The 21,875-nt window shown below is 44.0% G+C and overlaps 1 protein-coding gene across 4 annotated transcripts in view; it reads right to left on the bottom strand.

Moving 5' to 3' along the window:
• The window catches only part of TMCO3 (transmembrane and coiled-coil domains 3), a 72,497-nt gene that overhangs the window by 16,643 nt on the left and 33,979 nt on the right, over positions 1–21,875 (bottom strand). For all 4 annotated transcript variants that reach the window (XR_004001213.1, XR_004001212.1, XM_030569052.1 and 1 more), the window contains exons 8-10: positions 8,628–8,745; positions 7,802–7,997; positions 2,482–2,632 (exon numbers count right to left, since the gene is read on the bottom strand). Coding sequence is in view for 2 of the 4 variants with exons in the window: in XM_030569052.1 (XP_030424912.1) it covers positions 2,482–2,632; positions 7,802–7,997; positions 8,628–8,745 (465 nt within the window). In the remaining 2 variants the exon portion in view is untranslated. The remainder of the gene's footprint in view (positions 1–2,481; positions 2,633–7,801; positions 7,998–8,627; positions 8,746–21,875) is intronic.

Here is a 21,875-nt window from a genome sequence, read left to right as displayed (position 1 = left end):
TATTAATGAAATTTGGTGGCAACTACCATTGTAACCTTTGTAAATATCCTGAGGGCAGTAGGAAGCCTGAAGGGGAGCACTTGACATTTAAAATGCTCTTGACTTATGACACAACATAGAAACATCTTATGAGAACGATGTATTGCAATATGAAAGTATGTGTCTAGTACATCGAGGGTTGCGAACCAGTCGCCCAGATTTAAAAATGGTACAATAGCTGCAAGTATCACCGTCCTGACCTTCTGCTCCTTGATGGAGGCATTTAGCATCCTGAGATCTAGACCAGTCTCCATCTGCCCTTCTTTTTGGGAACCAGAAAGTATTTGGAATAGAACACTTTCCTTTTGTACTAGGTAGGATCTAGCTCCTCAGTTCCTATATGCAGACGGGACAAAACCTCTGGTCTCCACAGAGGTTTATGAGATGGGTTCCTAAAAGGGACAAGGAAGGGGATGGGACGAGGATATGGACTTGAAATGGATGGAGTAGCCTCATGTTATAACCTCCCAAACCTATCTATTGGAAGCAATCTACTCCCATGAGATGAGAAAATGAGAGAGATGATCGCCAAAAGGTGGGCAGGTCACGGTAGGATGATGCAATGTCATATGCAAAAAGTGGGAATGTTCGTAACCCCCCAACAAAGTTATCAAAATGTATGCTTGGCTGACAAGGATGACTGAGTTGTTGCTGTCAAAGTAGCCATGGCTTTTCTTTTCTGCAGTCTAAGTTTCTTTCTGGGAAGTTCTGAGGGTCCATGTTAAGTAGAAAATTGGAACGTGTGAGATCTTTGAGCCGTTTGTGACCTATTGAATCTTCTCTTGCCCGCAGGTGTACAGAACTCCAGTGAACAAAGCGTAGCCCTTGATTCCTTCAGAGAGTGTAAGGACTTATCTGTGGACTTGCTGAGCCCACTAAAGGGAAATCCTTCCACTGTATTACTCCCTTGAGATTCCGGACAACTGCAGCTATGAGGCTCACCACAAGACAACAGTTGTGGAGATGGAGTGAGCTGCCATATCAGCTACTTTGAGGGAAACTTGTAAAGAAGTTATTGCTAGGAGCTGGTCTTCACTGTAGATGGCCTTAAACTATCCTCTGAGGGGGTTGGTTCAATAAAGGAGTTAAACTTGCTACACTTAATGTGGTTATATTTAGCAAGGAGCACCTGATAATTAGCAATTCTGAACTACGCAGTGGCAGATGAGTAGCTCTTACCATCAAAGTGGTCCAAATGCTTTAGATCTTTATCATGGGGTAGGTAGGGTCATTTTTAATGATGTCTGTTGCATTCATTCACAGCATCCACAGCCAAAGAGTTGGGGGCTGGATGTGTGAAGAAAAATGCCATCCTCTAGCAGGAATGTAGTATTTTTATATCTGCCCTCTTACAGGTTGGTGGCATTGTGTCAGGAATTTGCCAAATTGTTTTTGTGGGCTTTAGAAAAGCCTCAATTATGGGCAAGGCTACTTGAGTAGAAGGGGGAGTATGAAGAAAATCCAAGAGTCTATGTTGGAACTCTTGGACTTCTTCCAAGGGAATGTGGAGAGTGTCAGTGACTGTTTATCAGGTCCTGAAATTGTCTGAAATCATCTGTGGGGGTGAGATAAATGCCTCATCAGAGGAGGACAAATAAATATTTGTTTAAGGGGTAGACTCATTAGCCATTTTTTCTTATTTTTCAAACTCCTCCTCCTGTGGTGGGGACTGAGATGGAGGGGTGTAAGGAACAGAAAAGCGCAGACTCTGGCGCTGAATCCGGAAGCTAGATGCCTTAGAGACCTGCTGATGATAGGGAGCCCAAAGGTTCCCAATATGGTCACGGAGGTGGGCAACAAGGGAATGGGGGGGATGCCCCCAAGTTTGGCCATACCAAGGAGGATGTGGAATGGCTTGAGGCTGTCTGTGTCTTGAAATGTCCCTTGGTGGTTTAACAGTTCAGCTGAGTATCTTTAGCTATGAATATTCCAACTCAGTCACTTGTACATACCCAAAAGTTGTACATTAGCCTGCCAAATCCACCCTCCCCCTAAAAATTGATTCATTTTAAGCATCGCCTATTCAACAATCTAACTGATCAGCATAAATTTTTTAGTATAATAAGAAATATCCAAGGCAGGGAATAAACAAACACAGAAGAGTAGTGTGGTTTGTTTGTTTTTTTAACTGTTTTAATTGCGAGCATTTTAGCTCCATGTGTAAAACAGGTCCAATTCAATTGAGAGATTTAACACTCAAGAATTTGCATTTTTAAATGCCAGTAAGAAGCCAGAGTTAACATTACAGATTTCATTTACACATCCATAAAATATTTCAATGCTGTATTTGAAAATAAAACATTAGTAAGTTAATGTAGTTAGTGAATACTTTTCTTAATATATTTACAAAATAAAAATCCCATAAACCCTCCCGCCCTTCCACTCACACTTCAAGGTAGACTTGCAGTCTGACACTTTTAATGAACTTTCTAAAAAAGTTACCTATAGATGCAAAGAAAATGATGGCAAGAAAGTCACGTATTGGTTCAATACAGGATATAATCTCTTCAGTAACCATGTGACCCTGAGAAGAGATCAGTGTTCCCGCTAAGAAGCATCCCAATTCCATTGAAACATCCAGTAGCTCTGTGATCTGTTAAAGAAAAAAGGAAAGTTTATTCCTATTCTCTGGCTGTCATCAATTATGATGATAGTTTACAGTTATAGACTACAAAAATACTGCTTTGGGATCTAATGTATTACTTACTGCATCTCAATACAATTTCAACAATGAAAGGAATTTTAAGATTTATTTCAATATATTATTCTACAGTAATGCATTTACTGTGGTAATCTAGATTATTAATAAACTAAACTAGAGACACCCTCTAGAAACATAACTGTAAATTTTCCATCCCTCACTTTAAGACTTCTTGTAGCATGCTCCAGGAATAACATCTAGTCCCACTGACTCCCATTGATTTCAACAGAGATTGGATTTCACCTAATTAAACTAATTTAAACCAGCAAATTTCCTGCAATTGTTAAATGAGGATAAATACTCTGAATTTATAATTTGGGACAAGATTACGGTCTTGATTTAACAAAGGATTTGAGCATGTGCTTAAATTCCATTGTTAATGGGATTTAAGAACATGCTTAAGTGCTTTGCTGAATTAATAGGGCTGAATTTAAGCATGTATACATAAGTGCTCTGCTGAAGTAGAGCCTATCATACTTGAAAGAGGTTACATTGCGCTTCTGTTACTGCTTGTCTGTTTATGATTCATGGCATTAAAAAGGAAATGGAACGAAAATGTTTGTCAAGAGTCCAATTTAATCTTACAAAAACAAGGAAATTGCACCACGCAAAATGAAGACAGTGCTCTGAGTGTTTAAACAGTGAGCAGCACTTTTTATCACATATAAAAGTATTAAAAAATAAAATATATAAATATAACTGGTATTTAAAATCCTGCTGCTGCAGGCAGACATCTTACTGAAAGACAATGCCATAAATATTGAGGGAATGCATTAAACTGACAACCAATTTCCATCCTAATTTAGCTTAAGCAATAACATGTTACACCGTATACTTATGCCTTGGATGGTGTTGCAGTATAAAGTTAGAGGCCTAAACCCAAGAAGCTATAATCAATGGAGGAAAGCAATTATCTCCAAGATATGCACTGCCTAGAATGTCTTATTTACTATGAACTGGAATCCACAAATAAAATTAAAGTCCTGACTATGTGTCAGTATTTATGATCAAACCACTCCATTGTGTCCAGAGTTTTGATGCAATTCCAAAATATTTAATCGTATGGATTGGTCTATCACACAATATAGTTATTTACCAGTAATCAAACTAACAAAAGAAAATTATAGCCCATGTAGGCTGCCATATCACATCAGGATACCCCATATTTTAATAATTAAATTAAATTTTATTTTCAAAATATGGACTGCTCTTACCAGGAATTTAAAATGAGAGAAGTTTTAAAGCTTCAAACCACTTTGACAGAGAAGAAAACACAAGATGGTGGATGTGATGGAATATATGAGTCAAAGAAATTTTACAGAAATTATTTTAAAACAATTATTTATAAAAGAAACAGCACTGTAGGGAGTACTCATACTTTAAAAAACAGCATTTTCAGCACACATCTGAAACATGCCTTTGCTACTAAGATATCACATGTTCATGTATCAAGTTATTAAAAGAGCTGTGTGTCAGAATAATTATTGTTTACATTTTAATTATTTGCATTTGGGATGGTTAATTCAGTGTTCAAGAAAGAATTTACAATCTCCTCAACTGGATTTTCACGCTATTGTGGGGTCATGAGAAATCACTGTTCAGTGAGGTAACAACTTAAAATAAAATACAAGAGAGACATATACCATCCACAAGTCAACAATGCATAAACACAATAACCAACTAGAAATTATTTACAATATAAAACAATACCGTTTTTCCCCTCCAACATAAAAGCCTCAATCTATCCACTTACTGCAGGAGAAGGGCAAACAGCATAAAACGCACGTCAGCTGAAAACAGTGGCTTTATCATTGTCTACTCCGCAGACCAGTGGTTCTCAACCAGGGGTGCACATACCCCAGAGGGTACTCAGAGGTCTTCCAGAGGATACAAGAACCCATCTAGATATTTGCCTCGTTTTACAACAGGTTACATTAAAAGCACTAGCAAAGGCAGTACAAACTAAAATTTCATACGACTGGTTTATACTGTTCTATATACTATATGCTGAAATGTAAGTAAAACAATTGGAATATAAATGTTGTATTTTATAATATATGGTAAAAATGAGAAATTAAGTAATTTTTCAGTAATAGTGTGCTGTGACACTTCGTATTTTTATGTTGGATTTTGTAAGCAAATAGTTTGTAAGTGAGGTAAAACTTGGGGCAAGCAAGACAAATCAGACTCCTGAAAGGGGTACAGTAGTCTGTAAAGTTTAAGAACCATTGCCCCAGAATGAAAGTAGTATATTAAAACCTTCAGTCCCCAAAAATATTTACTGCTATTCCATCCAGGGAAAACCTACAGTATTAGTATCACACATACAGTAGCTAACACTGCAGGAAAAAAATACAAGTAATGGGATTTAACCAGGCCACAACTTTATTAACTAATACATCTGGGATCTATCTGGTGATAACTCATCCAGTCCAGGTCATCCTTCCTTTGTAATCCTTAGCACCGGGTAGAGAGCTACTGTCTGAGCCCCTTGTCTCCCTCCAGTCTCAAACCTGGTCTGTCAATATGATACATCTGATATATTTCTGTAATTATTTTATTAATGTATCAAAAAAAAAGTATTTGAAATAAAACTGTCAGTTTTCATTCAAAAGTATTCAAAGCAGTAGTATACATTTGCATTCTCCACTTTAAGTACTGAAAAAGGACTCCACTTTCTTTTATGGCTTAAACCCACTAATACACATCTTTGTGTGTATGTTGTGCTACTCCTCTTTTACTAATACTTCACACAGGCACAATTTCTGTTAATGTTTCTAGTGGAGGCCCATTTAAAGAAAAATATGACCCCTTACTATAGAAATCAACTTATTTTTGCGTGATTAAGCAGATTTCTACAGTCAACACTACACATTTTGTTTTAAGTTTTTCTATTGCCTTTTCATTAAACGTGCTTCACGGAAATTACGTCTGCTTGTTAATGGACATCTACAAGAAACTATGAATAAGTTGTTTCTTCTCTTACTTATATGACCTAACAATCTGCTGCGCTTGTTTAGAAAAGGATTGGACTCTCAAGCAGATCTGTGTAATTTAGAAAAATGCCATTGCTGTAGAAGTCTATGAATTATGAAATGGTTCTTCTGTTAACTTCTTACATGACCTAAATTATAAAGATTAAAAGATGTAGTCCCTTAGCAAAAAGTGGCATGAATACCCAAGTCCTTTCTCAAGGTACGTCTCCACTTAGGGTGGTGTGTACAAGACAGACAATGCATACTCAGCTAGCAGTGTAGACGGTGAGACATGAGTCAGCAAATAGAGTACCCTACATGGCTCTCTACATGGCCAAGCAGCGCCTCCCATGTCTATACTGCTGTATTTGGCAATGTCCCACTGCCTCCTCCCTGCTGGAGCCTTTCCACACTGCAGGGAAGACACTGGCAGTAGAGAGTTGCCAGAGCCCTTCACTGCCACATGTAGATACACACCACAATTAGAAATGTGAAAGCAACCTGCCTTGCCTTGTAGCACGTAGCTACATGTATCCTACACAGCGCCGCAAGTGTAGACAAAGTCTTAATAACAAGATTTTCTCAGGGTGTATCTGAAAGCTTCTATGCACATTTTGCTGAACTTAATTGTTTTCATTACTCCTCTTGGTCCTGCTTTTGTTCCCTATAAAATGTCTTAGTGCCAACATTTTGCTTTAAAAAGCTCACAATACAAACATGTCCACAAGCTCCTCTTACTTTTATCGTCAGTTTCATACTCTGCTTCTGTCATAGACTCATAGACTCATAGGTCAGAAGGGACCAATCTGATCATCTAGTCTGACCTCCTGCACAAGGCAGGCCACAGAAACCCACCCATCCAGTTTTATAACAACCCCTATCCCAGGATCGAGTTATTGAAATCTTCAAAACTGGTTTGAAGACCTCAAGCTGCAGAGAAACCACCAGCAAGCAACCCGTGCCCCACGCTGCAGGGGAAGGCGAAAAACCTCCAGGGCCCCTGCCAATCAGCCCTGGAGGAAAATTCCTTCCCGACCCCAAATATGGCGATCAGCTAACCCCTGAGCATGTGGGCAAGAGTCACCAGCCAGCACCCAAGAAGGAATTCTCTGCAGTAACTCAGTTCGTCTTGTACTATTAGTCCTAAAGCATAAACCTGGAGAACTGAAAGAATGATCTAGAGCATGGTAACACCATCAGAAATTCAAAGAACATGAACAGATTCTGCAAATCCATATCAGTGCTATTTCAAACCCACAGTTCGTAAAATATGGGTAATAACTACTTTCTGTTCTCAAACAGTCTGCTCTATTGGATGACTGGAATATGAAGCATTAAATTAATTGAGGGGACACTGGGACAAGAGAAATATACCTCTAAGATCTATCAAGAGTTTATTACAATTTAATTTGTGTATGTGTCTTAAAAAACTACAGTGGCTTTAAAGATTCATTATAGCCTTTAAAGAAAAAAGTCTGGTTAAAAAAAGTCCCCCCCACAAAAAGAAACAAATAATCTGTGGTAAAGACTAAATTTGGTAAGCCAATAATGTTAAAAACAAATGTAACGGGGAAAAAAGTTTACTTGGTTTCAGTACCTCAAAACGTCTCCTCAAATTATTTTTCAAATGTATTAAAAACACACCCCAAAGAACCCAAACAAACAAACAAACAAAAGCAGTTTTCTCTACTGGAAAATAGGATTTTGAACCTTCAGAAAATTGGGGCACACAATGAGGACTAACAGACCTTTACTTGCACCGCACACTAATATAATAATTTTAAAATAAAACTGTTTGTGTAAATTATCTGCTGAAGTTCAACCTGATTTTATTCAGGTTACATAAAATTAAAATTATTGACCCATAACTCCTAATCAATTACTACTTATCACTTATATTGCAGTAGAACTAAAAATGTGCTAGATGCTTTGATCCTCCATGCATTTGAGTTTTGGCTTTAAAATACCAATTACAGAACTGTGAAAATATGTAATAAAGGTTAAATGTGTCGGTGCTTTTGGTACTGATGTCATATTAATCTATACATCAAAGATATGTAAATGTTTTATTATTTTAAAAGATTACCGTTAACATAAGAAAGATGAAAGCAGATATTCCTAAAATGAGGATTTCTTTATTCCCTTTACTCTCCGCATGCAACTTGCGATAATATGGTCCTATGAGATAAGTCTTTATAACAAGACATATAAGAAAAACAGCAGCCAGAGAAAAGAGAATTTGGCCAATCAGTATCAGTATTCTCAGTATTTCCATGACAATGCTAGAAAAGAAAAGAAAAAAAATGTTATTTTACCTGTTTGTTCTCTTGCCTTTAAATGAGTTTCCCCCAAGTGAAAAATCTAATGGCAAAGGTTTTCAAAAATGAGTTGCTAGTTAGCTTCCTAAATTCATATTTAGACAACTCAATACGTGTCCTAATTATCAAAAATGCAGAGCACTCAGTAATTCCTGCTAAAGTCTAGAATCTACTCGCGATATGGTCCTACACAGCCTGTATTGGCTGACCTTCAGGGCACAGCATATGGCTCAATAAATTTACTCAGACATATTTCAATAGGGTGATTATGGGATATAATGAGATGGTATGGAAGGCCTTTAATTTTATGACACAAATCACATAAAAAACAAATGATGGAAAAAAGGTTGAGTATTGGGGAGGGGTGTTCTGATTCAATATTATACATATCAATAATATCAAACATCAATAATATAAGGGTGCACTGGATGACCATGTTTTGAGAAACTGACATTAAAAATTCTAAATATAGTTTTGTCACAGTCATACACAGATCCATAAGCTTATGGGTGGGCAAATTCTATAAGCCACAAAACAATGAGGCCCTCTTCAGAGACAAATAAAGTAATAAATAAATTTTTAAAACCTCTTTACCTGGAGTATGTGCTGGCTCCTGCTTGAATAAGGGTTGGCATAACAGCTATAAATAAACCAAGCTGTACATCCTGCATTACCAGCATACCAAGTAGTACACTACTGTAATCGATATCACCTGTTTGGCAGAAAAAGACGCTGATAAAAATGTAGCTTGATGCAGACGAAACATCTAATGGCATCTGTAACAATGTTATCAGTAACCATATATCTAGAGACTTCTTCATTGACTAAGATATAGAATACAGTGTCATACTTTATATTTTTTTAATCAACTATGGCAATCTAAATATGGAAATAATTATAAGCCATTTACAGGAAGCTTTTATCATGGATTAAAAATAAGATTTTGTTAAAGCCAGCTGATCAATTATTGGGTATATCATTTCTATTTTGTAAACTAACTAAGATGCTGTAGAACAGGGGTCTCAAACTCCTGGCCCACAGGCCATCTGCGCAGTGGCGTAGCCAGGTTCTAACATCAGGGGGAGCGAACACATAAAAAAGGCGCCACTCGACATATCAAATTACTAATTATATACTTTTAAATTAGTTATACATATTTATTTGTACTTAAAATAAAAACACAAGAATGATCCAGCCAGGGAAGGGTTTGCACAGCTGACATTTTGCAGAAGAACTTTAGATTATACTTAGATATACTTTAGATTCTAGAAAGTAAATGACAGAATACAGTAGTTTATAATTGGCCAGTATTTTTTTAAACCTGTGACATTTTTTCCAGTTACTAATTTCATTTTAAACATCAATGAAATGTACTTTATTTATAATAGCTCGTAATACTAACGTCACCAAAAAGGCATGACAAATACAAGTTATGAGAATTGGTGAGCAAAGATTTCATAGCTCTTCAGGGTTGGACAAAGCAGTATTTTCCCTTAAAGCAGCTTTATTCATAGGGGTTTTTTTAAACAAAAGACATCTCTATGACACGGGTTGGCAGTCTAACATTTTTGAAACACTGAGTCCTGAGAGTTAGGGTTTTTAACCAATTTAAGCTGCGCGCTCACACACACACACACACACACACACACACACACACACACACACACACACACACACACACACACACACACACACACACCCCCCAAACCTCTTCCTGCTTTCCTATCACTAGTTCTGTTACTACAGGAACAAAATCTAGACATCCCGTAAAATAGCTAGTTCCACATTGTTCTTCAAACCTCAGATCAGAGAAATGCAGCTTTGCATTTGAGATACTGTATGACTGTAGTACAGTTTGCACTGTCTGCATCTACACTGACATCAAGAGAGAAGTGGACAAGACTGTCCCTAGCATCAAGCACAGACAATCGCCTTAGGAGGGCTGTACGAGACTTTAAGAATAATGTGTTCTTTAGTTAGACATGACAAAGCAGAGTGAGTGTAAGTCGGACATTTTCCCAGCTTCTTTGTGGGGATGACAGCATGTTGTCAGGATTGGGCTGGGTCCTAAATAGAACCTCTGTGCGTTCATAAGGTTCCGTTGGCCTAATTGAAACTGGTGCACAAGGCGAGAAAAAGCTACAAAATTGTTTTTAAGCTCTGAGCAATAACAACAATCCTTATAATGCCAGTATCATTAAGAGGATTTGTGCTGGATTATATCAAATAATAAAAGCAACAAAGAATCCTGTGGCACCTTATAGACTAACAGACGTTTTAGAACATGAGCTTTCGTGGGTGAATACCCACTTCGTCAGATGCATCAGTTGCATCTGACAAAGTGGGTATTCACCCACGAAAGCTCATGTTCTAAAACGTCTGTTAGTCTATAAGGTGCCACAGGATTCTTTGTTGCTTTTACAGATCCAGACTAACACGGCTACCCCTCTGATACGTGATCAAATATTAACATGATCTAATGCTGCACGAACACCACAGTCCACAGCAGGCCTAATTCTTCAAAGTCATCCAAATTTGGGAAAAGAGGGGGAAAAAGAATCAAGGATGGTGGAACTTTAGCTGTAATATCATTTCATGATTTAATTTTTTTTTAAAAAGCAAAGACTAAGTCTTAAATGAATGTTACAATTTACATGTGAAATTAACAAAAGCAAGGAAACTCAAAACTACCCAGCTGCCCCTTCAGCCTCAGCTCACTCTGTTGTACAGAGATATTGTAATGGTGTCAGAATAGCATATGATCACATATGGCATAATACTAAGGTTCAACAGGTGACTGAAGGATGGAACAAAGAGCCCTAATGCTGAATCTTTGTATCTCTAGGCTTAGATTTTTTTTTAATGCTATTTTAAGAAGGCTAAGTTTTCCTTTCTTTCAGGGTTATTTTAATTGTAATATGATGGAGTGGGTAGACCCCAACTGGTGTAGGGAGAAAATTAGCCTGTCCCTAAACAAGGGATTTATATAGGTCTGCCCTCGGTGTAGGGATTTCAAAGGCGCAGGGCTACGCACCTAATGATCATATCATCCTCAGAAAGGTGGAAGTGACAGTTTATATGAATGGTAGGAAGGATGGCATTGTGATTAAGGTTATGGACTGGGAGTCTAGAGATCTTGCTTCAGTTCCTTGTCTGCTACAGACAGTGTGTGACCTGGGGCACAGCACTTCATCTGTGTACCTCAGTTCCGCAACTGGTAAAACGGGAATAGCATTTTCCTGCCTTTTTGGCCAGGGAGTGTGTGAAAAGACCAGGGGTTCTGAGCACCTTGTAATTAATGTAATGGGAGCTATATGGAGTACTTCAGCTAGATAGAAGGGAGAGGACTTGGAAATTGTGGAGCTGCAGGGAGAAGAAACTGAATTTAGAGCCTCTGAGGACCTGTTTATTGTCTTCAACAGTCTCATGAATTTAACCTACCCTCAGCTCTACAGCATATATCTCAAAAAGGGACCTATAATGTTATAGACTCAAATATCCATACTGCAAGAAAATAAAATCTGTACTGATTTAGTGACCTTCACCTTACCCTGCTCCCCAAGAGCTGCAGCACGCATGCAGTTATAGTGAGCTGTCCCCAGATTCACACTCACACACAACGTGGATATGTGTGAAGGGTCAGCATCACGGAGGTGTATTACATCACTGGGGCTCCCTGAAGCTTCTCTGCAAGTGTCATGAGCGCAGCAAAGTGCTGAGCAGCGTCCATAGCCATTTCCCCCTCAGAGCCCCTTTTAGCCTCTATCCACAGGCCCTGCTCTGAGGCCACCATTCACTACGGGCGCCATCGCCACCCCCAGTGAGTGAGGAAAGGCCAAGGCAGCGGGAAAGAAACAGTCTCCCACCTGGGCTGCCGGAGCGATCTGCGAGTCAGCAAGCGCTGGCAGAGAGGCCTGGCACTGGCCCCTGGCCGTGGCAGGGACCAGACGCGCTGCCGGGCCAGCCAGGAGGAACGCACCAACCTGAAGTTGCTAAGCAGAGCGCCCCTCACCCTGCCCCAGCATGACCTCAGCACCCACCCCCCAACCGCACTTGGGGGGCTGGGCTGCTGCCCCTTCCCTTCCCAGCAGAGCCCACCCCAGCTTAGAGTCTCCTCCTCCTCATCCCCAGAGAGCCAGGCAGCTGCCTGCAGCCCCGGAGCAAGCTAGCAGGACTGGGGATGGGGGAGGGTGGTGTGGAGCCTGGAGCCCAGAGCCAGCCGGTGGCCACATGCAAAACCCAGCTCCGGATTTCAAGTCCAGAGCCCAGTGCTGACTGCATGGAAAGGTGCTTTTGCAAAACGTGCTCGGGGGAAGCGGACGCTTCCCCTGCAAGCTGCTAGCTACGCTACTGCATCTGCAGCCCTCGGAGGCGAGATGGTAGGAGAGACTCAGGCAGACACGCTGCAGACAATGTCCGCTGTAGGCGCCGCCCCCATAGCTCCCATTGGCTGAGGGAGAGAGACAGAGATATCATCATTAGTTGCCAGGCAAAGTCAGCCATAGAGACAGCATCATTAGTTGCCTGGCAGAATCAGCCATGGAGGCAGCATCACTTTTCCCCCCACAATGAATATAAACAAGTCATAATACTGAACACAACTATCTGATGCACACCTTGCTGCAATCCTGAAGGTTTCAACTGCTCAGTCACTGAGGCCAAACATCAACAAACTGACAGAACTGAAGCGGTGCTTCACACTAAAAACTCTCTGGCAGGTGAAGAATTGTAGAAAGTTGTATGACAGCCTTATTATTTTTAAGAAATTCAAAATAAAACATTTTCTTTTCTGAACACCACCTTCAGTGACATTACTGGCCCGCTGGGAGGATTTGAGGACTGGTACTAGCCCTAAAGCAGATTGAGTTTGATACCCCTGCTGTAAAATGATAGACACAGAAGCCTGATGAATAGACATAGCATGCATAAAATATTATTTAAGTTTCATGCAATGGGGTGTGAATAAACCTAAGTCAGTGTCCATTAAGGAGATGTGCAGTTTCTTTCTTAATTACAGTAGACCGGGGGTGTTAGACCCCCAAGTGGGGCCCCAGGGCCAGACTACGGGTGCTCCGGCCTCCACCCCCCAACGGATTTTTCCCCCAGCCCTCAGAACTGCCACTGGTTATGTATCTGCTCTGAAAGCAGAACTTGCAACAGGAAAAGCAGCCTTGTGGTTAGCCAGCCTGAAGAGACACAGTTCCCCTCGCGACGGTTGCTTCCTGAGTAAAGATGTTAAGGCCCGTCTGCCTCCCTTGTATGGGCATATGTCACTCGCGACCCCTCAATTGGCTTATCACAAACTATGACGACAAATTTACTATATATTGCCGGTCCCCTCCCGGGGACGGGCAGAGAGCCCCCGAATTCCTGTCGAAACCGTATCCAGGCCTGATCGCCCTGGACGCTCTCTCGGCTCACGCGTTTCCTGAAGCCTAACCGGTTGCCGGCCGTAATGAAACTTTTGTGGTTTGTATGTGTAAGTATAATTAGCTGTTAAGTATTCTGTACTGGTAGATAAGAGGCAAAGACTGATTCTAGCCGCCCTGAGACTCCTGCTAGGGGAAACCCGTTGACCAGGAAATCTCAAAAGCAAGGGGGATCAGTTAAGCCTCACAATTTGTTTAGGGAAATTAGTTGCTGCACTTATGATTACTAATAGCACCAATATTACTCCTACTAACCCCTGGAATGATTTAGATAACTATTGGGATTTAGAAAAATACCAGGGCCAGCTTTTATTTGTAATTGCAGTATTTGTATTATTTGCTTTGGTAGTGTGTTGTAAGCCCCAGATGTAACTGATCGTGTTTTCCCTTATCATTATCTGTGATTCATTTAATAAACCCTTATTCTCTTAAACACTAAGAGTGATTGCTTGCGTGCTCTCCGTCGCTACCCGTGGGGACTTGACACCCCCCCCAGGGCATCCAGTGATCGAACCTCCGCCCTACCCCAACGCTCATTACCCGGTAGATAACGGGCACCTGGTGGCCATATTGGTGGAGCAAGGGGCGAGAGTAATCAGTAATCAACATGGCGTCACGAACAGGATGCCTTCGGGAGGGTCAGTGCCCGTGGTGTAGTGGGGACCGTGAACAATCTGAGCTCGAGCAATTTCAACACTTACAATTTCACCAAGTGGCCAGCAGACAGTCTGCGAGGCCCACCCTAGATTGGGTTTGTACTATAGAGTCAGGGTCAGGGTCGAAAAGCTATACTACCCCATTAACCCTGCCTGCCGTAGGATGCCTCCTCCACTGCCATCCCACCTTTAAGTGTCAGCCGGCCGATAGTTCCCTGCAACCCCAGTGCACGGGGGTTGCGGAAACTAGTCGGACTGAGACACCATCAGGCATCTGGAAGGAGTGTAGCCGTATCATCAAAAAATCCGGGGCCACCGTTTCTAAACTCATACCCCCGCCCCGGGTACAGCCAGGTGATCCTGCCCACGGGTTGCTAGCCCAGTTACTGCAGGAATTAGAGCAGACCAGGCGGACAAAGAAACTTAGACCAGACGAGTTTAAGTCGGAGGACGTGTCCACGGTCTTGTTCAGTGCACTTAACAAAGCGCTGGACCTCTGTGCGGTCCTTCATGGAAGAACTATGTTTGCTGCTAAACAAGCCGCTGCGAGCGGTACCGACAGTGCAGAAAGTGAGATAAGTGGCAAGGAGCAGGAGGACGGGAGTCAGGCTGGTAAAAGCCCACCCCCCTATGAAGCTCCCCCTTCGATCTACCCTGCTCTCCCCCCTGCTTTTCCCTCAGCCCCACCTGCGCCTGAGCAGGAGAGGCAGATGGAGGCAATGCCCGTTGCTATCACTAAAAGTAAGGTGGATTATGAGACAGGTCAGACAGTTACGACTACCGAGTATCGAACTCGCACCAAGGCAGAGATGAAGGAATTTTTGGCAGACACGAGGCGCAGGGAGGGCGAGGCACCCCTAGTGTGGCTGGGTCGTCTGGCCCTGGATCACGGGGCAGAGACGGTAGACAGGGAGGAAGCCGCTGTTCTGGCAAAAACGTCCAATTGGGCGTCGGGGTTCTCGGGTCATCATCTCTTGGGAAATCAGGTATGGCCGATTACCACCCCGGCCGCGGCCGTCTTGGCCATGAAAGGCAGTTTTAGAGGACTGTATGTGCCTCCCGGCAGCGTAAATACACCCCATGAGATCATCTGGGCTATTGCCGGGGCATCCATCGTAGTGTGGAATCCACAAGTGGTACCGTTAAATTTAGACGAGGAACAGGTTCAGTCAGGTGTCCCCTTTATTTATGTCACAGACCCCAGTCAAATTCTGGTCCACCGGGACGCAGTGGACTTGGCCGTGGAGGGCGCCCCCCCGATTGACACAGGGGGACTCCTGCTGTTGCATGGTTGGGTTGGGGAACCCCTTATTACCTTATATGAGGCTGTGTCCCGGCTCCGAATGCCACCGACCCCGAAGAATCCCATTTCAGCCCTTCCAGCTGGGAACCCTGTTAATAAGGGTCAGCCTAAACACCCTGAACGAACCAAGGCTGAAAGGGCGCTTTTTGGGTTCCTATTACATAAGGGGATCCCCAAGGAAGCATTGCGGAAGATGTCTGATACCCAACAGCAAGATTTGGGAAAACAGTTAGGATGGAAGGATTGGGATGACTATTTGAGGACAAAAAACGAGTAGAGGCCGGGTGCGCCCCGGCCTCCACAGAGACTTGGGATGACCGACCATACCACACCCTATTAGTAGCTGGTCCCAAACCCCCTTACACCCCTGTATCCTTTCTGTTGGACACCGGAGCTCAAATCTCCGTTATAAAATCCGATGTGCCCCACGTACCCACAAGTTCTACTATGTTTGTTCAGGGTCTTAACAGTATTGAAGAAAAGCCTGTAGTCAGCTTTACTTTAATTCATAAGGGGTACAAGCGAAAGGTAAAGGCTTTGTTGGGAGGAACAAATTTGTTGGGGGTTGGGGATATAAAACGACTGCGATTACAAAAACAGGTCTGTCAGGCCCTGCCTGTCGCCCTGTCGCCCGATGCCCCCCCCCCCCTTATAGCCCCGAGCTTGTTAATAACAGTTCATGGAAATTTTCCCCTATTCCCACGAAGCCTGAAGGCATCCCCCTCATTAAGCAGCTGCTCGACCAGTTGTTAAAGGAGGGACGGATAGCACAGGCGACCGCGTCCAACTATCTATCTCCCGGCTGGGGTATCCCCAAGCCCGGCAACCCCTCTGAATTTCGATTGGTCATTGATTATAGACAGGCAAATAGCCGAGTCCGACACCTCCCGTTTGCAGGCCCAGCCACCATTCCAGAAATACGGCAGCAGCTAAGTGATGCCGGTGGGAGGTGGGCCTGCACCCTGGATTTAAAGGATATGTTCTATCAAATCCCTTTGGAGGACAAACCCCAAATCTTAAATTTCGCTTTCCAGGGCGCACAGTACCAGTGGAAGGTGTGCCCTCAGGGGTTCTGTAATTCCCCAGCCTTAGCAACGGCCGCTCTTGCGAAAACCTTAAAAGGGGTAGAAGCCACTGGGGGCACCACCATTTTGGCCTATGTGGATGACATAATTGTAATTGGGCCCAACGAACACATAGTCCAGCAAGTAACTAACGCCGTGGTAGCCGAACTAAAGGCCAATGGGTGGCGAATTAATGAGGCAAAAAGCCACCTTGTGCCCTCTCAAAGCTTTTCCTTCTTAGGCCAACATTATGACCCCTACAATTGTGGCCAACCCACCTCGGGGATTCTAGATCCTTGGGTAACAGACCCGCCCGAGAATAAAAAGCAACTACAGAGACTTTTAGGCCTAATTAATTATCACCGACACTTCATCCCAGATAAACACCTCGTGGACCTGGAAACGATCCAGGAACCCCTCTCGTCCAAACGGAAACGGGAAATATGGAGTCCTGAGGCCCAAAAAAGCCTGGAACGAATAGCCACTTGGTTTGCCTCTAACCCACGGCTGGCCCGATATAACCGGGGGTAGGCAACCTATGGCACATGTGCCAAAGGCGGCACGCGAGCTAATTTTCAGTGGTACTCACACTGCCTGGGTCCTGGCCACCGGTCTGGGGGGGACTCTGCATTTTAATTTAATTTTACATGGAGCTTCTTAACATTTTTAAAACCTTATTTACTTTACATACAACAAAAGTTTAGTTGTATATTATATATTATAGACATAGAAAGAGACCTTCTAAAAACGTTAAAATGTATTACTGGCACACGAAACCTTAAATTAGAGTGAATAAATGAAGACTCGGCACACCACTTCTGAAAGGTTGCCGACCCCTGCAACAGACCTTTGGGGAAGAAGAAAGGAGGTGAGCAAAAAGCTTATGAGGCAAAAATTTGGGAATCATTGGGAAAATAAGGAGCTGTTACATGAGGTACCTTTCTCCTCTGAAAACTCTTCAGACCCTGGACTGTGGACTCCCAGGGAGCAGAACTGATGGCATTTCTTGTTGTTGCAGGTAGCAAATAGATCTATAAGGGGAGTTCCCCATGGTTGGAAGATGTCCCTTGTGATGTCCGGTTGGAGGGACCACTTGCGGTGAGAAGAGAAAGACCTGCTGAGGTGATCTGCCAACTGGTTCTGCATTCCTGGAAGGTAGGATGCTTCTAAACTGATCGAATGTGCGATGCAGAGCTCCCACACCCGGCTTGCTTCCTGACACAAGGGGGAAGGGTGTGCTCTGCCCTGTTTGTTGATGTATAACATGGCCATCATGCTGTCTGTGAGAATCAAATTGATCTTGTTTGTAATGTGGGGTAGGAACACCTGACAGGCTAGGCAGATCGCCTGGAGCTCCCTGACATTGATATGGAGGGAAAGCTCTTCTTGAGACCAGAGGTCCTGAGTCCTGAGGGACTCTAGGTGGGCTCCCCAGCCGAGGGCTGATACATAGGATACTAGAGATATTGACCTTTGAGGCAGCAAAAAGGGTACCCCCGCACATAACATGCAAAGGTTCAGCCACCATGTCAGTGAATCAAGGACCTCAGTGGGAACAGTGAGCACCATGTCCAGGTGATGATGTGAGGGAGAGTATACTGCAGCCAACCACACTTGGAGAGATCGGAGATGTAGCCTCACATGTTGCGCTACATATGTTCATAAAGCCATGTGGCCCAGAAGACTCAGACTCTTTCATGCAGTCACGGTCTGATAAGCCTCGAGTGATCTTATCAGGACTGTAATTGAACAAAAGTGATCATCCGGAAGAAGGGCCCTTGCCTGCACGGAGTTGAGAACTGCACTGATGAACTCTATCCTTTGGACAGTAATAAAGTTGGATTTCTGGTCGTTTACCAGTAGGCCTAGTGGTTGGAAGGTCGATTGGATGAGATTGATGTCAGATTCACCTGAGCTCTGGACAAGCCTCTGACCAGCCAGTTGTTGAGATAAGGGAATACATGAACTCCCTTTTTTCTGAGAAAAGCTGGCACTACTTCCATACATTTGGTGAAGACCCATGGGGTGATGGACAGGCCAAACGGAAGAACCGCAAACTGGTAATGAACTTGGTTCACGACAAATCTTAGGAATCGTCTGTGGCCTTGGAAAAATCGATATGTGGAAGTATGTGTCCTTGAGATCAAGGGCGGCATACCAATCCCTAGGATCCAGAAAGGGAATGATGAAAGCCAAGGAGACCATGCGGAACTTTAAGTTCTTGAGATAGCAGTTGAGACGATGCAGGTCTAGGATTGGTCTGACACCACCCTTGGCTTCCAGGATTAGAAAGTAACAGGAATAGAACACCTTTCTTCTTAGGTAGAACAGAAACTCTTCCATGGCTCCCACCGAAAGGAGGGATTGGACTTCTTGTTCCAACAGTTGCTCATGAGAAGGGTCCCTGAAGATGGATAGGGAAAGGGGGTGGGAAGTTGGGGTAGACAAAAACTGGATGGTGTATCCCATTTCTACTGTGCTTAGAACCCAATGATCCAAGGTAATGTGGGTCCAGGCATCGAAGCAGCACAAAGAATTGATTGGAAAACAAAGGGGCAACTGGATCCAGTGTTGAGGGGATTGTAATGCTGACCTTAGCATCTCACCAAAACGAATGCTTCAAGGTCCCCAAGTGTTTGGGGCCAATCTGTATTGGTCCTGCTGAGGAGGTTGGTGGAGGGGGCCTTCGTCTGAACCTCCTGCTCTTCCTCCTCTGTTGATCTTGCCTTGCTGGCTGGGCAAAGTACAGGCCAGTCTGTTGGGGCATGCAGTGCTTTCTGGATACAGCTGGGATATCATCATTGGTGATCCCTTGATTCTCTACCACAGATATACATATGGGTCCTGAGCTGATTCAGGAGCCCTATCTCGGAACCACAGATCCACCCACAGTAGGTACAAACATTTCCTGGTAGGTCAGCTGCCTGCTGGGAGAAAGTTCTTTCCTTTTCCTTCCTTCTCTCTCTCTTTTCAGCTTTGAGGGCATGGTACAGATCAAAGATTTCAAGGTCACTTTAGAGTCTTTAAAGGCCATCCATCTAGTCTAGCATCCGTTTGCTCTGAAAAGAGCATGACCCTTCAAAGGCGAGGTCTTGAAGGATTTGTTGCACCTCATGCAGAAACCCTGAGGACTGCAACCACGAGCTCCTGTGCATGGTTACAGCTGTGGCCATGGATCTGGCTATGGAATCTTCCCTTCCTTGACTAAGTATGAGAATTCTTGCCTAGACGCCTGTGGGAGCAAGTTCTTAAATTTTAGCATGGACTCCCACATATTAAAATCATAGCAGCCTAGCAAGGCTTGCTGGTTCGCTATGCTAGCTGTAGAAGCTAGTGGAGTAGGCCTTCTGAACAAAAAGATCCAATTTCTTTGGGTCTTCGCTTTGGACATGGACTGTGCTTCACCCTGTCAATCCCTTTAGCTGGCAGCCACTACAACCAGGGACCTTGGGGGAGGGTGCAAAGAAAGGAACTTGTACCCTTTAGCTGGTACAAAATATTTATGTTCTGTATGTTTCACTGTAGGAAGGGACAGAGGGAGGTAGAGGTTTGTCACAGTGCCCTGACTGGGTCCATAAGGGCCTCATTAAGTGGTAAAGCCACTCTAGAGGGGCCCGCCACGAAAATATCTAAGAGACTATGTATTGTCTCCTTGACCACCTCTGCTTGTATTCCCAAGTTTGAGGTTTCCCACTTTAACAAATCCTGGAATGCTTTGTGGTGGGGATATCCCTGCTGCCCCCACTGCCTTGTCTGGGGAGGACAACAAAGAGGCTATGACAGTCAAGGAGCTTCCGTCATTTCCTCAATGTCAGTAAAATTCTGTGGTACTTCTTCCTTCCTAAGAAGAACTGGGGGGAGTGGTGTCAGCAGGGCCCTTTATACAAGTGCTATGAGCGCGCAGCACCAGAGGGAACTCAAGCCAACCCAACGGATACTAATGGGAAAAAACTCTGGCAACCGTGCTCAGAGCATGCACACACCTACATTGGAACGGACATGTGCAAGCACTCAAAGGAGCACAACAGGTTGCACAGTTGTTAGTGAGGTTCTGCACCGAAAAATTAAAAATTCTGCACACAATATTTTAAAATTCTGCAAATTTTATTTGTCAATAAATAAATATGGAGACTCCAAAATGGCAGTGGGGAGCACAGGCCACTGGCTGCATGGAGTGGGATATCATCCTGCAACTCTTCCTCCCCGCCCCAGGACATGGACTCAGCAGTGAGGCTGCACTTGACCTTGACACAGCGCAAGGTTTGAGCCTGCCCCAGAAACATTCCAGGGGCCTTGCCCTGCTGTGCAAGGTGCAGGCGTGGGCAGGCAGGCTCAGCCTGGCAAAATCCAAGTGTGGAGGGCTTAGCGTGAGTGGGAGCAGCTCAGTTTGGTGTCCAGGCTTGTTGAGGGTTTAATGGAGCTCTCCAGGGGCTCAAGATGAAGTTGGTTGGGAATCAGAAGGAGGGCTCTGGGTATGTCAGGTTCGGGGGGGGGGGTCGTCTAGGTGCGGGGGACTCATTGGGTGGTCCAGGTGCAGGGGATGGGGTTCAAGTGTGGGGAGCTCAGCAGGAGGTGGCCTGGGTCCAAGGGTGAGAGTATGGTGCAGGGGGCCTCTGAATGCCGAAAGTGATGCTTGGCATGGGGGATTCAGGTGGAGGGCTCAGTACAGGGGTTCTGGGTGCAGAGGGGTGAGGCTTGGCAGGGGGTCTGGATGCACAGGAGTTGAGCAGATGGGGGAACAACTCCCCATATAGTGACCCTTCTCCCCATGACTGAAGAGCGATGGGGGCAGGAAGCGGAGTGTGTGTACAGAGCTTCCTGCAGCCCGGGAAGGTTTCTGGGGGTGGGTCTGATCCAGCCCCAGCCGCTCCTTGCAAGGACGAGGAAGTCCCATCCTCCCCTGCTCCCAGCCTAGACAGGACTAGCAGCTTAGCCAGGCGCAGGGTAGGAGCTATTGGCTGGGGCATCCCCAGCCCTGCCACTCCCCTTCCCCCGCCCCGTGGTGATTTATTTCAGGTACCCGAAGCAGCCAGCAGTGAAGTGATGTGCCTGTGCTGCTGGGGAGGAGTACGTGACCACTCTTGCAGCTTCCCTTTGCTTCCTTGTTAGGTATTTGCCAGGAAGCAAAAAAAAAAATTAAAAAAAAAATAAATGGGGGAAACATGAATTCTGTGGACACAGAGTGGCGTAGAATTCTCCCAGGAGTAATCATTTGACTTGAAGAACCTTTATTACCGGTAATGATTAAGGCTAAGATTTTGTCATGGTTATTCTTAGTAAAAGTCATGGACAGGTCATGGGTAATAAACCAAAATTCATGGAAGCCGTGACCTGTCTGTGAGTTTTGCTGATGCAGCTCCATAGTTTCCCCTGCCACCGTTGTGGCTAGG

Source organism: Gopherus evgoodei, chromosome 1 (genome assembly GCF_007399415.2).
Source record: "Gopherus evgoodei ecotype Sinaloan lineage chromosome 1, rGopEvg1_v1.p, whole genome shotgun sequence".
Lineage (NCBI taxonomy): Eukaryota > Metazoa > Chordata > Testudines > Testudinidae > Gopherus > Gopherus evgoodei.
Note: the sequence above shows the minus strand (reverse complement) of the source record. Positions and strands in the feature narration are given on the sequence as shown.